Here is a 16054-nt window from a genome sequence, read left to right as displayed (position 1 = left end):
GCCAGCCTTGACCGCTGAGCCCCGTGGGGAGAGAGAGGGGCGTCCTATCCCCCGCTAGCGGGCGCAGCACGCCGAGCAGCCAAGTCGAACCTTGATCTTCAGGGTTCAGCGCGCCCCTCCGGCACCGCGGCTTTATCAGAGCAGGTGAGAGACGTTGACCTTTGAGCGCACAGGTCGGCTTGAGCGTACCTGCTGGAGCTAGAAGTTGCCCTTTTTAAAACCGAAGTGAAAGTGGCAAGACGGAATACTGCTCGGCATTTGCTGCAATTTGCCAGCTATTAGTGGCACATGGACAATTTGCATATTACTAAAATATGTTGCTTAGCATGCTCCATCAAAGACGGCTAAATTAAAAAAAGAACACGTAAAACACAAATTCACTCAGCAAGCGGGTGAAGATGTACGAGGGTGAATTATTAAGTGCACATTAAGGTCAAACTGTGTTTGAAGGCTGGAAAATGCATTTCGATGACGTCGTGCAACTATCTGCTGGCAGTTTAGAGGTATAGACACAAATTGAGCAAGGTGTTATGTGTTAACGTTAGTTAACGCCACTTAAACGGCATGCTTTTGTTTTTTTTTTAAAGGGTATTTGGTTTCAACAAAATCCTCAGATGCGAGTGCAAAAGCACACACTCGCCTATGAACCAGAAGACCCAGGTTCAAATCCCACTTACTACCATTGTGTCCCTCAGCAAGACACTTAAGCCTACGTTGCTCCATGGGGACTGTCCCTGTAACTACTGGTTGTAAGTTCCCTGGATAAGGGTGTCTGATAAATGCTGTAAATGTAAATGTAAAAGCAATTTAATGAATCGCACGAGGAGAAAGAGTATCTGTTCAACGCACTTCCTGAAATCAGATCAGCTTTAGAAAGGCTTTTGTAGTGAAGACTTTTAATGGTCTTTTCAATATCATTGCAGAAAACAGGACACTTTAAATGTGTATGACTCACAAAGCTATGGAATAGAATCAGTAAGGGTACGATGCAACTTAAAAAGCCTTTTTAACATTAAACAACCTGTCAGTAAGACAGTAGAGGAATAAAAGTACAGTATTAGTCATGCAGACAGTGAAAGTACATTAAAAGCAACTCGCATGGATATACAGAACTATTCAGATGAACTGCACAGGTCAGCGGTTTTTAAAAATTCATGGAAAGTAAAAACACACAGATTATTCCAAGTAAAGCAGATACATTTCCACAAAGAGATAAGGAACAGACAAAATATAAAAAATTGCCATCTTCTGCTGCTTTACACCAATTGGACTGGTTTACATTGGACCCTCGATTCTTTGGATGCTTATTTCTCTTTTGATGTGTAGAATAGAAATCAGACAGAAATAGCAAAATGCACAGCACCCATTTGACACATGGTGGTTCACAGTGTTTCTTGGTCTTAGGAGTTAATCACAATTAATTACTAGTAAAATGAGCGACTCTTCTTTTTTTTTATTCTATTGACAACTAATTTTCAACTATAAAAATGCTGTATGTTGTGTATGTTGTAGGATTACATTAAAGTGTCTGCAAAATACATAAAGTCAAACTTTGCTCTACATTGAAGTTGGAAAGATATATGATATACAAATATAATTGCATGTATTTAACTTTTGCACCATTTACTGATAGGAAAGATGGCACCCATTATCCTGTAAAATAACTAAAGGTGGGCATAGATTAATTTTCTTAATCTAGATTAATCTCACTGTAATCTCGGAATTAATCTAGATTCATCTATGTTTTCTAGATCAAAATGCTCATTTGAATTATGACGAAGGCTTTCAGAATATGTGTGCTACCCAAATAATGACTAAAAGTAAGTCTTTGAGAACGGGTTTCTCAAGGCAGGTGGTGCATTAGACCAGGGGCTCATCTCCTGTTTCCAAAATGCATCACAAACTGTTTGAGAAAGCTATTCTGCTATGATAATTGGTGATGAAAATAAATTATGTTCAATAAGATGTACTTGTGTTTACCAACTGTTTATTCAGTTAAATAGCTGCATCCATGTTACCACGTCACGTTTGATGTGGTAATTTCACAGTTCGAAGACTCGTTCTTGCCCCCTACAGTGCAATTCGGCTAGGTATAATATCAAGGTGAAAGTCATCATAGTGTAGCGGTTCTTCTTCTGCATTGTGTAACTTTTTGATTTTGTTTCTTGAGCCACAAATGATGAGCTGACACCCAAGAGATTTTCTGTGCAAAGTGTATTCTGAACAAAAAGCAAGGTCACGTCAGAACATCGCGTCACACATTGCGTCTTTCTGCACCTCTCTCTACAATATACAGTATTAAAAGAACATAAAAAAAATAAAATAACACACATGCAAAATATTCCTAATATGTACATAAATTAAAATGAAAGAAATAACTTTTTGCACACAAACCCCACGCACCTCTCACAACTCACGCCATGTGTCCAAGAGACCTGAACCGGGTCTCAAAAACAAAATAAAAGTCTTTAGGAAATAAGAAACTAAAAGACACAAGAAAGAAGAAATATACTTATAAATCTAGTGTAACCATTTAACTCCGGCACAATAGCTTGAGTAGTATAGACCCAGCTCCCAACCCAACTTTGTGAATAGATTAACGGCGATATTTTTTTTATCGCCCGATAAGAGTCTCACGTTAACGCAGCACGTTAACACCGATAACGGCCCACCACAAAAAATAACCAAAGGCGAAACGATGGACTTACTTTAGATTTGAGGGCCCAGTATTCTTCAGTCCCATACTGTCTATTTTGCAAGGATGTGATGTAGTCATAACTGATGGCGGCCGTCTAGGACAACAAAAGTTTTGCACAGCAGAACCGTGAAAAACCATCGTCACATCGCGGCTTTAATTTCATTGTGGCCTCTTTACCGTTGCTGCAGCTCTTCCGAACCGAACGATGCTTAGGTCGTTGGGATCCCACTGCTTGTTGAATAAATAGAAGGCCGACGAAGCAAGCACGGCAGCGGCAGCAGCAGCAGGGGACTTCAACAGCCGCCGAGCCATCAGGGGCACTAAGCTGGAAACAGAAAATGTTTGTGTCAAATGAATTTCATCTGAATCTGTATTACGCAAATCAAGCACACTGTACAACCCAGTTTTGGTGATAATATATTATTATAATCATAGAATAAAGCAGCATCATTCTTCCCAAAAACACAATTAAATTTTTTTCAGAGGTCACATTGTACTAAATATTCATTGAATATTTCTCATGGTATGACATTATTATTGCATCCTCAGTTGTAACTAGTTAATAAAATAATACTACACAAGGTTATTGCATTTTAGTACGGCCGATTTCTTATTACTTTTGTTTGTGCCAAACACACTTTTATGATGGTATAAAGTTTTGCCTAATTTGTCTATTAAAGTCCCATATATTTGATGAGAGCTGCTTTATGTAAGACGACTAAGAATAAACACAAAAATAGGTCATAAATAAGATAATGTCGCTAATAAAGTCAGAATAAAGCTAAAAGAAAGCATAACGGTCACAATTACTCAGCTGAGGGTTATGCAACTAGCTCATTGAGCTAGCAAGTGGAAAACATAATGCAAGAAAAAACATAATGCAGAACGCACAAAATGAAAACATCAATTTAATCCAGAAATGTGTCGTGTTAGATATTATGAAGTAAAAACGCTTTACTTGTATTTCGTAGCTTCATCAAGGCAGCTGCACAAGCTGTCATTCAGTACACCGGTTTCTGGCGACCTCTCAACTCGTGCCCTTATGCTTTCAAACGCGCTGTGCGCAATGGATTCTGGTTGATGTAGTATAATAAAAACAACCCATAGACAGTTTAAACCCCCAAAATAAAAGATGCAAAGTCGGTAACTTCCGTAACATGGAGGAGACTTGACTTTTAAAAAATCAAATTCAAACAAAGGTAAAGTATTTTACAAATACCTTAAATTTTTGTAAATAATTTTTAGTCAGTACTACAAGCACCAGCGGGCTTCACTGCTGTACACGCGCTGAGCGCCGGTCATGTTCAAGCAATCCGCACCTCAAAGCGCTAAAAAAAAAGCCCGGCGTCGTTCCTAAACTTAACATAACTGATGTCTCCCTCGAGAATTCCCATCATTTATTAGTACGTCCTCTTATCCAGGCTGCTTATTTTTCAACACGTCACAACATTAGAACATGGCGGGATTGGCGCATTCCGAGCACACGCTGAGGTTCTCGAACATGCCCCAGCCTGCAGTCAACACTCTGTACCGTTGTCAGTTCCGCAGTAATTTTAAGGCAAGAATAAAGGCCAATCAGAATAAAATGGAGACTATGTAATTAATTTTATTCTATACTATATAATTATTTCACTGTAGCCCTCCCTGTTGATAGTGCCGTTTATGATCAGCTTATAATTATCTGCAAGTAATTCCCAGACTTTGCATTCACCTCTAATTAAAAGATGATGCTGTGTGCACTGCTAAGTAGGTCTCACTGAGACCCAGAAGCCTGTAGAAGTGGCTGATAAGCAAGTGCGCGCTCAGCATGAACACACTTGGTGCCTCCCTACTCTACCCAAACTTGCCTCTGATTGACAGCCGAGTGTCAGAAGTAACCGGCGGGTGGAGTAGATGCAAATTTTTCCCTCTGATCCCGCTGGAGTGTGAACAAAAGCTTTTAAGTTTTCTCGGTTTGCTGAGGCAAAAGCAAGGTGCTTTGATAGGAGGAACAATGCTGCAAGCATTTTTTCTCTCAGAATGGATGAAAACAAAAGAGGAGGGAAAACAACTAAAGACTTGCTAATGCCTACATGCTTCACAAATGAGTGCCAGGGAAAGCTTTGTTGACTCTGTTTTACTCGTGGCTGTGAGTTGCAAATGGATGCATGGATTTACTGATTTATATACTTTTTAAAAAATGCAAAAACCTGAAAAATAATTTGCTCTGCATCTTTAAAAATGATGTTTTAAAATAGTAATATTTTCATAGTATTATAAACAGGACGAAAGAGACACACATTTAACACTTAAGAAATCGATTACCTTAGATTAAAGCATGGAGAGGACTGACAGATATTATCCAATTTAACTTGGCAGTTCTGCTTTGTAGCTGGTCACAAAATTGTATGCAGAAGAACTCATGAATTAAAAGCCCATGGACATTTGTGTCACATTGATGAAGCAGTGAGAAAAAAAAAACCAGGAGACAACAGATGTGTGCTGACACAGATCTCCCGGGCGATTAGGCTCCCGCCTTCTCAGGTGCAGAGGACAGAGAGGTGAGGGAGCGTGACGAGATCCGACATGACAGGAGGAGAGAAGGAGAACATGACCGGAGCATCTCCAATGCCCAGGACCGTAACAGCTAGATGAGCTCAGCGGCATAGAAACAAATTAGTCCAAGGGTAGAATTAATGGTGGTCTTTAAGAGGGTATCAAATAATAGGAAGTATGCATAAGTGAAATGAGACCCATCTAAAATGATCTTCAAGTATATGAAGACAACACAACATGCAACAAGCCTCAGCAGCAGAAGGCCTCTGATGTAGTCCGATACAAACTTTTCCTGCTTAAGATCAAAGAAGTGGACATTGTACCAACAGTAGCAGACTGCATCAAACACTGGTTAACAGACAGAAAGCAGCAGGTGGATATTACAGGCACATTGTCACAATGGTCCTGTCTCTATTGCGTGGTCCCACAGGGTTCAGTTCTAAGACCATTTTTTAATTATTCATGCATGCAGCAAATTGGTTACATTTGCTGGTGACACTAAGGTTGGTGGTGTTGCTGATATTGGGTCAGCAGGGTCTCAACGTAGGGCTGATAACTGGCAGACAAAATCTGAAGTTAAGACAAGTATACAACACTACATCTATAAGTACATGGAGTTTAAATCAAAGGGCATAATGCTAAGATCATATAATGACCTGGTAAAACCCCAGATTTGGTTACCTTGCCAAAAGCAGGATGTTGCTGCTCTATAAATGAGTTCAACAATGGGCTACAAAAAACATTCCTTACATTAAGGGAATGACCTCCAGGCAGAGGTTAGATGAACAGATAACATCATAGAGGTATACAATATTCTAACATGTCTAGTTGGTTTTGATTCAAAAACTTTAAAACATAGGTTCAGATCCAGTAGCCACAGGCCAACAGCATGTTTCTAAGAGCAAAGAATGGTTTCCCAAATATTTATTGCCGGCTAAAATTCCTTTTTTCCCTGGATTCTTTTAAAGCTGAACTAGACAAATACTCCCTTTGAGCAAGTACAAAGCACTGATGAGCTCTCATTTGTAACTTTCGCATGTTCTCATATTTTCCTTTCTGTATAGTGTTAATGTGAAACACTTGAGTGTATTATTTAAAGAGTATACATTTTTATGTCACATGGTTATAGTTAAAAGAATGCATTTTTAATGTCATGTATTTTTAACAGAATGACCAACTAAAGCGGATGCCATTCATAATGTCTAGTCTGACTAGATTCTGAGTCACAGCAGATGAAATGTATTAAAAATAAACTGTACTGTCTGTGCAACAATACAAAACCACAGTTTATGTAAGGTGCACACAATTTTATTAATAACAAAAAACAAGCCAAAATGAATTTACTATTGTAAATTCTATTGTTCTCTGAGCAGCAACACAATATTTATTTTGCTTGTAAGAGATCATCCATGTAGAGCAGAGTTAAGTAATAAAATATTATGCTAATGTTTTATTGTGATTGTTCTCTAAGAAAAGAAAAGAAAGAAACAAGGAAAAAAAAAAACAAAATGTTTACTTATTCTGTATTACAAACCATAAATACATCAAATAAAAATCTATAATGTCTAAAGCCACTATCTGTTTAGCTGTCATCCTCCTCTTTAGTTGCTTTCCTTCCCAAAAAGGCTTTTCGGTTCCTTTGCACCTGAATCTGGAAGAGAGAGAAACAATTTGCTACATTTTCGAGCAAATAAAAAGTATTATTTTTTACTACTGCAAACCATTTAGATTACTGTAGTCATATTAACCCTGCATGATGACCGAAGGGATCAAAAAGAACAGCAACAGAGAAGACAGATATTCACCGCATGCATACTTTTCTAATGTTTCTGCATAAATCCTCATACTTGCTTAAGTGCTTTATTAAATCCTAACAGACTTTACTTTGAAAAGATCTGACGTGTGAAAAAACATAGGGATGGAACCCCCATTCTACAAAAAAAATAAGCACCATTTTACACGGCAGAATACTCTTACCACCAAACTGACCTTTGAAAGATACCTTTCCTCGTTAGACACGCTGATATAATAAAACTACACCTCACTCAGTACAGTAGTACTATGATCATGCACACGAGGTACCCTAAATAAAGGTCGTTAGGTATGCTGATATAAGACCACAACACCCCACTAAGTTCTGTAGTACTATGATCATGCAGGGGTAACTGTACCCTGGAGCCTTCGATAATATGTGGATCCTTCTGAAGTGCATTTTGAAGGCCCTCATCAGTAGAGTACCCAATCCAACAAAAACCTCGATGGAAACCGGTTTCCTTGTCCTAGGAGAGAAGCAACTATGAGTGAGATAAATGAACACTTACCACAAAACAAATATTAATGAATGAATAAGGAATACTTACAAAGGGCAAGAGACATTTCTTAATTTGTCCAAACTGTCCGAAATACTCCTTCATCTCCTCTGTAAACGAACACGTATAAAAATGTAATTCATCTTCAACCTTGATGACACTTCTACCAACACTGAATATATAGCTATAGCATGCTAAGCTAAACGTTAGCAGCAGTCAGACACAGATATTCAAAGCTAAACACTGCATTTCTGAGCGCAGTATCTTCATAAAGCGAAACAACGAAACGTAGCAGTAATAGCTGGATTCCACGTTTACTCACTGCTCGCCACTGTCCATGGTATTTTGGACACGAACACTTCGAACACCTTCTTACTGGAAGCCGCCATGTCTCATCCGTGTGCAACTAATGACCTTTGACACGAATCACGTGGCTTTGAGACGTTTGAAACTAGATTTCTTAAGCAAAAATACGCAAATATTTTCTTAATTTATTCATTTTTTTGAGCTATAAACAACATATTTTTAGTTTCTGTATAGAGGTTAATGGTTAAAATATATATTTTTGATGTCGAGTTCAAAGGTCAGCACAGCCATGGCGAAAATGGCAGCCTCCGTGCTGGAGCACGGGGAAGACGCGATTCGGAGGCTGTTCAAGTTCTACAAGCGACGGTGTCCTCCGCCGGATTTCAGAGATGTTGTTGACTTTTCCACAAACGTGAAAAATGAAAGGGTGAGTCGCTAATGCTGAGCATATAAACATGCGTTGTAAGCGCTGTGCTAGACAATACGTTGCTTTTCACGACAAGCAGTCGTCCTGTTTGACAAACACATTTAAAAGACGTTTAAGATATGCCATATCACGTCACCGTGTCAATGTCTATGTAAATAATGTCAATAATGTCAATGTAAAATAATGTCAATGTCACCGTTAGCTGGGGTGCATTTGTTGTGTATTGATATGATTAGTATGAACGTTTAAAGGAGAATTAAGTATTCGTTCACATTATTGTTTTACACAACCAGACTGTATGATAAGTGAAATAATGACACATTTATTTAGAAAAACTATAGACGGGGTAAGTCTATATACAGTGGCATTCTGTATAGATTTGTCAAGAACTGCAATATACACAGGTGTCAGAACAGAAGCTGTGCCTTTCCTAGGGGGTGGGGGTGACAAGTCACATCAGAATCAGAATATCTTTATTGCCGTTGTAACAAGTACGACGAAAGTAGGTGCAGTCCCTGAGCCGGAGAAAGATCATAAATACTACCTTAAAAAGAAGACATATACTATATATAATACAAGATATAAAATTTACATTAAAAGGGTGAAACCTTATTGCACATGAAATTGAGTTGGAGGTGGAAAGATGGATCAAATGTCTTTTAGTACCCTGATGGCGGCAGGGTAGAAGCTGCTGTTTAGACTGTTTGTCCTGGTTTTAATGCGCCTGAATCTCTTTCCTGATGGCAGCAGTCGGAACAGGTAATCAGAAGGTTGCTGGTTTGAATCCCGATCCACCAAGATGCCACTGAGCAAAGCACCATCCCCACAACCCGCTCCCTGGGCGCTTGTCATGAGGACACATTTTGTTGTGTGTGCTGTGCTGCAGTGTATTACAGTGACAATCACTTCATTTTCTCTTTCAAGATTGGTTTATTGGCAGTACAACAGTATACACAGTATACGGTGTTAGAAACAATGTTTCACACAGGCCCCCATAGTGCAATAGTGCAAAAGAAAGAAAAATATATATGTATATACACACATTAAACTATACTAACTAAAACTTAAATACATTACAGGCTATAAAAGAAAAGTAAAACTCTTCTGTACACTGAGCAAGGACAAACTGGACAACACTATGTAGGATGCTATATTTGTAGGTGGATATGTTGGATATTTCAAACATGCAAAATCAGCTGAAATGGGTAGGATGTTAGGAGGTGTATAAGGCTGGAAGTGTATTGATTGTTGGGTTTAACAGTGTTTTGGTGATGGTAGTGCAGCTCTGACTGCATGGGTGAAGAAGCTCTTGCAGTGTCTGGCAGTTACCGTCCTGATCCTGCGGAACCATCTGCCAGACAGTAGGAGGGAGAACAGGGCATGTAAGGGGTGGTGTGGGTCCTTTATGATGTTCCGAGCACGACGGATGAGGTGTTTCTTGTAGAGCTGGGAGATGGGTGGAAGTGAAATCCCGATGCTGCGCTCTGCTGGCTTCACCATCCACTGCAGGACCTTCTGTTCAGCAGCAGTGCAGTTCCCGTACCAGACAGTGATAGCAACAGAGAACACTCTCAATGGAATGATGGGAGGATGGGAGAGGGGAGTTTTTCTACTTCCTCAGAAAGTGCAGATGTTGCTGGTACTGAGACACTTCACCACCTCCACCACTAAGAAATCCCTTAGTGGTGGAGGTGGTGAAGTGTTTCAGTACCAGCCTCTCAAAGCACTTCATAATGATTGGTGTGAGTGCTATGGGCCCGTAATCATTGAGGAAGGACACAGTCGACTTCCTTGGCGCTGGGACGATCTTGGTTTTGAAGAATGATCAGATGAATTGTGAAGTCCCTCTTTGCCATGAAAATGAATTTAATCCCACCAAACACTTCCACAGCATTTTAGCCCTGAGACAAAATGACCTGCTGAGATCATTTTAGTGATCCTCTCATTAACAAAAATGAGTGTTGACGAGCTCAAGGCTGGAGATCATTCTGTCACGCTGACTTAGTTATAATAGCAGACCGGATGCTTTAGGAGGGTGATTCTTGAAATCGTTGTTCTTTCTCTGTTAAGCAAGGACATTGCTGCTACTAAGATTGCACCTAAATCAATCTTTTATTGAATAATCAGGCCAAAGTGATAACTAAGTGGCTCATGGAACAAAACATTGAAATTTTGGGTCCATGTCCAGGAAACTCCCCGGACTTGAATCCAATGAAGAATTTGTGGTCAATCCTCAAGAGGCGGGTGGACAAACAAAAATCCACAAATTTGGACAAACTCCAAGCACTGTATATGAAGGAATGGGTCGCCATCAGTCAGGATTTGGCCCAGAAGTTGATTGACAGCATGTCAGGGCGAATTGCAGAGGTCTTGGGGGAAAAAAAGGGCCAACACTGCAAATATTCACTATTTGCATAAACTTGATTTAATTGTCAATAAAAGCCTTTGAAAGTCATAAAATGTTTGTAACTATACTTCAATACAGAAACTATCTATAACAAAATTATCTATAAACACTGAGGCAGCAAACCTTGTGAGAACCTGTATTTGTGTCATTCTAAACTTTTGGCCACGATATAAAACTTAACTGAGTTATTTATTCTTGCATATATGTGTATAGCGCTGTCATTTGTCACTTTGTATTTTGTAATTTGGTATTTTTCTTGTTCTATTTTCTGCAAACAAAAGTCAGTCACAGTCTTCATGAATAATGTTTGTGCCATTTTAAATGTTACACAAAAATCTCTTGAAAATGATACATTTTGCAATGGTAATTTCTCCTGTGGATTTATCATTTGTAAAACATAAGAATTTGGAAAATTGTGCGCAGTTAGTTGGATAGTCAATATGACACTGGTTGTCTCGTGCCCAGGTGGTTTTTCTCGAATTGGATCCAGCTGCAGTGAGTGAAGGAGAGGCTTGCAAAGCAGGACTGCGACCTGTGAAAGAATGGAAAGCCTATGGTCTTCAAGGATATTCAGGTAGAACATGCATAATTTACATGAACATAAATGTATTTAATCCATAGGATATATTATTAAATTATGTGGGTACCTTTCTTCCCATCCCATGTAGGGTTCGTCTTTATCGCAAATCCTTTCCTGCCAGGATCGCAGCAACACTGGGTCAAGCAGTGTCTGAAAACATACCCACAGAAGCCTAATGTGTGTAACCTGGACATGCACATGTCCCCTTCAGAAACAGAGGACATTTGGAGGCAAAGTGCACAGACTCTCAGGTAAGTACAGCGTTTTCTGTGAGTGGTGGTAAATTACAAATGTTGTGGCTCCTGTATTTTTCCACCCATAACAAAATGTTCAAAGACCAGATTCGTGTTAGGGTCCCTAATCTACTGTATGCCTTGTCTGTACATTTGCAAACATGCAAAAGTATGGAGTAGTAATCATTTTTAAAACATGAAATGACTAACTATAAATGTCCACTTACTGTCTGTGAAATACATTTTTACTTTATATTACTCTTGTATTAAAATTTTCTGATAGCCCTGGCTCATCCATATGCACTGTCTGACTCTCACAGGAATAAAAGCTCTGGGAAAAGGGAGCCCAGAACCCTGCTGGAGAAACTTCGGTGGGTGACTTTGGGGTACCACTACAACTGGAACACAAAGGTAAAGCATGCCCACCAAAATCTTGGCATTTAAAACATAACCTACTATGAATTAATTTTATTTTTATGCTTTTATACAGGTCTTAATGGTCCCCTAATAAAGTCTCTTGGTGCAGAATTACTGCCACTTTGATCCAGTCACACATTAAGATTTTCCCAGGACGTGCCATTTCGGTGTCTTTAAATGCTAATGAGGAGGAGAGAGGCGGGACGAGGTGGAGAGCAGCCTATAGAAGTGACCGGGCATTTGCAGAAATGCCACAATCGACATCAGCTACAATGTTGGGCGCAGACAGGAAGTTGTGATGGCGTTTTTCCAGAAAAAAATCAGTCTCACGTGACTGAACAAAAAAAAATGATTTGTGCTAATTCTTACATCGAATCACTGAGCAACTGCAATGCTTAGCATGATTGGAAGCCATGAAGCCAGTGGAGCTCCTTTTTTAGGTTAGGGGTGGGAAAGGCATGAGAAACGGGAGGTAACCTTTCCCCTAATGACTACATAAGGGGACAAATTCCAGCGAACCAAAATGGCCAAAGCACTCCTAATACCTATTGCCATTTCTGGCCACTGCAGGACCTTAGGCAAGGGGAATAGGATTGATTTCATTTTCTGCACTTCCACGTATACCTGTTGTTGCCAGACTTGTCAGATGTGTCAGAGGCACAGAGTGCATTAATGAATGACTTGAAGGAAAATTGCTGTTGATGGCTTTTGCTCCTCTGAGGGAGTTTACCCATTGCCGGACCTTATTAGCGGTGTTTGGCCCTTTCAAGGCATTTCATCTCTAATTGTACAGGCCTGACGCCTGCCTGTCTCGTTTATATGCTAATTACGTAAAAGTGTTTAGTCCTCTGTCCTATTAGATCAGCCAGGAGGTGCACGCTGGATTCATTAACTCCAATCTCGGTTTGACACAGCCAAATGCCTGACAGCAATCTGCGCATTTTAAGATGTGGCCTTCAGATGATTCGGAGGCGGGCCCTGTTTCTATTGTTTTGTGGGTTATGCATGGTTATCTGCTGATTGTTCCTTTACGCCTCATTGCAAGAGAGGGGTTTGGGAAAATGGGAAAGCTTTGTGTGTTTATTGTTTATTAATAATTTGTTTATATAATTTGTATACGAAGATTGGGATCTTCTGACCTATGGAAATCTTTTATTTACCTTATTTTATACCTTACCAGCCACTTTTCTAGAAACGTGTGCCACGTAACTCTGCTGCTTGACCTCTTTATTGGTTTATTTGCCTTGCAGTCTCAATATTAACTGATTAAGAGATTAAAGATGCTGAACATCTGGGCTATAACTTTTTTTTGTATGTAAAAAGATATGGTGATATCCTGCAGGAGTTATGCAAGAACAACTGAACTATTTATCTATACAATTCATTTGTGTTTAGACCTATTCTGCAGACAACTACGCCCCCTTCCCAACAGACCTCCAGTCCTTGTCTACAGTGGTGGCCAGTGCTTGCGGTTTCCCTGGTTTCAAAGCAGAGGCCGGCATCCTGAACTACTACCGCTCGGACTCCTCACTCGGAATCCACGTGGACGAGTCCGAGCTGGATCACTCGCAGCCGCTCCTGTCCTTCAGGTCCGGTGTAAAAAAAATGAAAATAAAATTGAATTGTCCACTGATGTAATTTATAACGACCACTCATTGGTCTCCTTTGGTGCTATTTGCGGTGGTAACAGCTTTGGCCAGACTGCTGTATTCCTGCTGGGTGGTACCAAGAGGGAGGACCCAGCCACGCCCATGTTCATGCACAGTGGGGACATCATGGTGATGTCAGAGTCCAGTCGCCTCCTCTACCACGCGGTACCCTGCATCGTTCCGCCACCCGCTGGCGCACCTCTACCTGCCTGCCTAACGCAGCAGCCAGAGAAAGATGTCCTGGAGGGTGGCGTCATCACCAGCGTGCTGAAGGAAGACTGGGAGTTGTGCTCCAGGTACCTGCAGACATCTAGGCTCAACATGACCGTAAGGCAAGTCCTGGGTGTCAGTCAGGTCTTTCCCAGTATAGAGACCCCCGGACGGTCAGAGATCAACCTCAAAGATGGCTATGATGACGTGGAGGAGGAAGAAGACCTCAAAGCCAAAAAGAGGAAGGACGATGAATGCTGTGGTCTCAGCTTAACTTGACATTTCAGTTTGTCTTGAGATTTTTAATGATTTCTAACTATTTGAGATGTATTTAAAAAGGTGTACATATGTCAATTAAACTAGTATTTGGGTTTGAAGTCTCCTCAATCATCCACTCTCACTTTTTATTCCTTTTTGTAATTTGGTCATTATCCAGAGTGACTTACGATCAGTAGTTATAGGGACAGTCCATCTGGAGACCGTCTTGCTCAGGATCACAATGGTAGTAAGTGGGGTTTGAACCTGCAACTTTGTGTTGTTCTGGTTCATAGGAGAGCGTCTTACACACTACCTGCACACTTGCTGGACTTTTCCATTGTGCTGTGAAGGAGTCTTGTCTCGCTTTTAACTGATCCATCCAGTCACGGAAGGATCCTTAAAATAACGGCAATTCTGACGTTTATCAGTCCCTCTAGGCCTCAGAGCTCTCGTCACAGGCAGCTTCGAGTCTTTCTTAGACAGGCGACTTCTGTTCCCATGTTCCTCTCTGTTCCTGTGGTGTGTGTGTGTGTTGAGTAGACATTGTGTTGGCCCACCCTGGGCTGCAGCGCTAAACAGAACTGACCTTCAGATAAAGGCCGGGGAGGCGGCGTATAATCTTTTTAATCTGGTCAACCGGTGTCAGACGTGTCAGGGCCTGAGAAAGATTGTCTATGACAAGCTCCTCGAGGGACACGGGTTGACAGAGCCATTGTGCTGGAGAATATCTGGGGCTCCCTTGCTTCTGCTGGACAGCACAGCAGTGAAAGTCCCTGGTGATTTTTAGATTTATTGCCTAAAATAAGCAACTAAAATATCAGATATATATAGTGTAATGACGAACTGCATCAAATATGTTATTTTCAAACTTGAGTTTAGACTGGAGTTTAGTGGGAAGTTCAAATGCCACTGCAAGTTTGGTTTATTTGCTTTGTCCTCAATAGCTACTCCTACAAAAGAAAGCTATTTTGATTGAGACTCTCAGGTAAACTCAAATGTCTCGCTTTTGCCCATCAGTCTTTATAAGTGCGAATTCGAGCAGACGCTTCCATGCACCCCTTCTTAGAATGCTGGGAGTAAAGAATAGGTCTGGATTAATTACCTCCAATTTATTCGGGAGATGGTTGCTGGGGCATGATTGGGAGTGAAAAAAAAAGTTATAAATTGGTTTTGTTAGAAGCTTTTGTGCAGTGTGCTAAAGAACAGTTCCCATTAAATATAGCAATTTTACTTTAAAGATTGTTTTATATATGATGAAAAAGCATTTGTAATGGAAATTCCACTGTGAGATATAGTGCATAAATTTTTTTTTTTATGTTACAGCTTTATTCCAAAATGGATTAAATGCATTTCCTCGGCGTTCTGCACACAACACCCCATAATGACAATGTGAGTTAAGAAAAAATTCTAGAATTCTGAGAGGGAAAAATAACGAATTAAATCCATTTTGGAATAAGGCTGTACCATAACAAAGTGTGGAAAATGGGATGTGCTGTGAACACTTTCCGGTTGCACTGTAGATACTTTCACGTTAGCTGAAATCTGGTTGAAGAACTGCCATGAAGGCACTGCTCCGTTGCCTGGGTTGTCCCCAAAGTAACATCAAATGTTACTGACCTTGGGGTGGACTGATGTGCAAAAGCCTGCTCTGTTGTACCTGGAAGGCTCTGATTGGTTGCGTCATCGGCGGATTTCACCGCCAATGACGCAACCAGTGCCCTCTAAAACTGCCCGCTGTCATTTCAACGTATGCAGCTCGTATCGGTGTTACTGCTGCCACTTTATCGGCTCATTCCTGCCGGCTGCCATGTGTTTCTGCCTCTCTGCTCCCATTACTTCAGTCATTATCGCACAATATACACCCGAGCAGTGATATTTCTAGAACGCTTTCTTCGCAGTAAAGCCCACGTTGCTCTGCGGGTACAATAATCGTGACGACTGGTATGGCAAAAGTGCTTCAGTGACGTATTTAGAAAATGTGCACGTTTTATGAGACCTGCTCGTGGTAGATAGGTAAGGTAAAGT

At 40.5% G+C, this 16054-nt stretch overlaps 3 protein-coding genes and 1 long non-coding RNA gene across 5 annotated transcripts in view; 1 reads left to right on the top strand and 3 right to left on the bottom strand.

Moving 5' to 3' along the window:
* adck1 (aarF domain containing kinase 1) overlaps positions 1 to 3738 on the bottom strand; it is a 101942-nt gene extending 98204 nt beyond the window's left edge. For both annotated transcript variants that reach the window (XM_028999085.1, XM_028999093.1), the window contains exons 1-3: positions 3657 to 3738; positions 2876 to 3023; positions 2709 to 2792 (exon numbers count right to left, since the gene is read on the bottom strand). In XM_028999085.1, the coding sequence (XP_028854918.1) occupies positions 2709 to 2792; positions 2876 to 3010 (219 nt within the window). In that variant the 5' untranslated portion in view covers positions 3011 to 3023; positions 3657 to 3738. The remainder of the gene's footprint in view (positions 1 to 2708; positions 2793 to 2875; positions 3024 to 3656) is intronic.
* A 2991-nt stretch (positions 3739 to 6729) lies between these two features.
* Positions 6730 to 7963, bottom strand: slirp (SRA stem-loop interacting RNA binding protein). The gene is made up of 4 exons (XM_028992029.1): positions 7865 to 7963; positions 7594 to 7652; positions 7405 to 7512; positions 6730 to 6884 (listed from the first exon to the last, which is right to left on the bottom strand). The coding sequence occupies exons 1-4, from the start codon at positions 7929 to 7931 to the stop codon at positions 6816 to 6818; spliced, it is 303 nt and encodes a 100-aa protein (XP_028847862.1). The 5' UTR covers positions 7932 to 7963; the 3' UTR covers positions 6730 to 6815.
* A 168-nt stretch (positions 7964 to 8131) lies between these two features.
* On the top strand, positions 8132 to 14153 carry alkbh1 (alkB homolog 1, histone H2A dioxygenase). Its single transcript, XM_028972046.1, has 6 exons — positions 8132 to 8275; positions 11148 to 11256; positions 11351 to 11513; positions 11816 to 11906; positions 13308 to 13501; positions 13603 to 14153. Exons 1-6 carry the CDS (start codon positions 8138 to 8140, stop codon positions 14048 to 14050), a joined length of 1143 nt encoding a protein of 380 aa, XP_028827879.1. The 5' UTR covers positions 8132 to 8137; the 3' UTR covers positions 14051 to 14153.
* LOC114785627 (uncharacterized) overlaps positions 10678 to 16054 on the bottom strand; it is a 19287-nt gene continuing 13910 nt past the window's right edge. Inside the window, exons 2-3 of the long non-coding RNA XR_003749087.1 lie at positions 11330 to 11412; positions 10678 to 11214 (exon numbers count right to left, since the gene is read on the bottom strand). This is a non-coding gene — a long non-coding RNA (uncharacterized LOC114785627). The remainder of the gene's footprint in view (positions 11215 to 11329; positions 11413 to 16054) is intronic.

Source organism: Denticeps clupeoides, chromosome 1 (assembly GCF_900700375.1).
Source record: "Denticeps clupeoides chromosome 1, fDenClu1.1, whole genome shotgun sequence".
In the NCBI taxonomy this organism is placed as follows: domain Eukaryota; kingdom Metazoa; phylum Chordata; class Actinopteri; order Clupeiformes; family Denticipitidae; genus Denticeps; species Denticeps clupeoides.
This window is presented reverse-complemented; position numbering and strand designations above follow the sequence as displayed.

Excerpts from the sequence above, each read along its gene's own strand:
- slirp (XM_028992029.1), bottom strand. The coding sequence starts at position 7,931 with ATGGCGGCTTCCAGTAAGAAGGTGTTCGAAGTGTTCGTGTCCAAAATA. Across the intron at positions 7,513-7,593 it reads AGAAATGTCTCTTGCCCTTT|GACAAGGAAACCGGTTTCCA; the intron begins GTAAGTATTCCT and ends CTTCTCTCCTAG. Across the intron at positions 6,885-7,404 it reads ATATTATCGAAGGCTCCAGG|ATTCAGGTGCAAAGGAACCG; the intron begins GTACAGTTACCC and ends TCTCTCTTCCAG.
- alkbh1 (XM_028972046.1), top strand. The coding sequence starts at position 8,138 with ATGGCGAAAATGGCAGCCTCCGTGCTGGAGCACGGGGAAGACGCGATT. Across the intron at positions 8,276-11,147 it reads CAAACGTGAAAAATGAAAGG|GTGGTTTTTCTCGAATTGGA; the intron begins GTGAGTCGCTAA and ends TCTCGTGCCCAG. Across the intron at positions 13,502-13,602 it reads CAGCCGCTCCTGTCCTTCAG|CTTTGGCCAGACTGCTGTAT; the intron begins GTCCGGTGTAAA and ends CGGTGGTAACAG.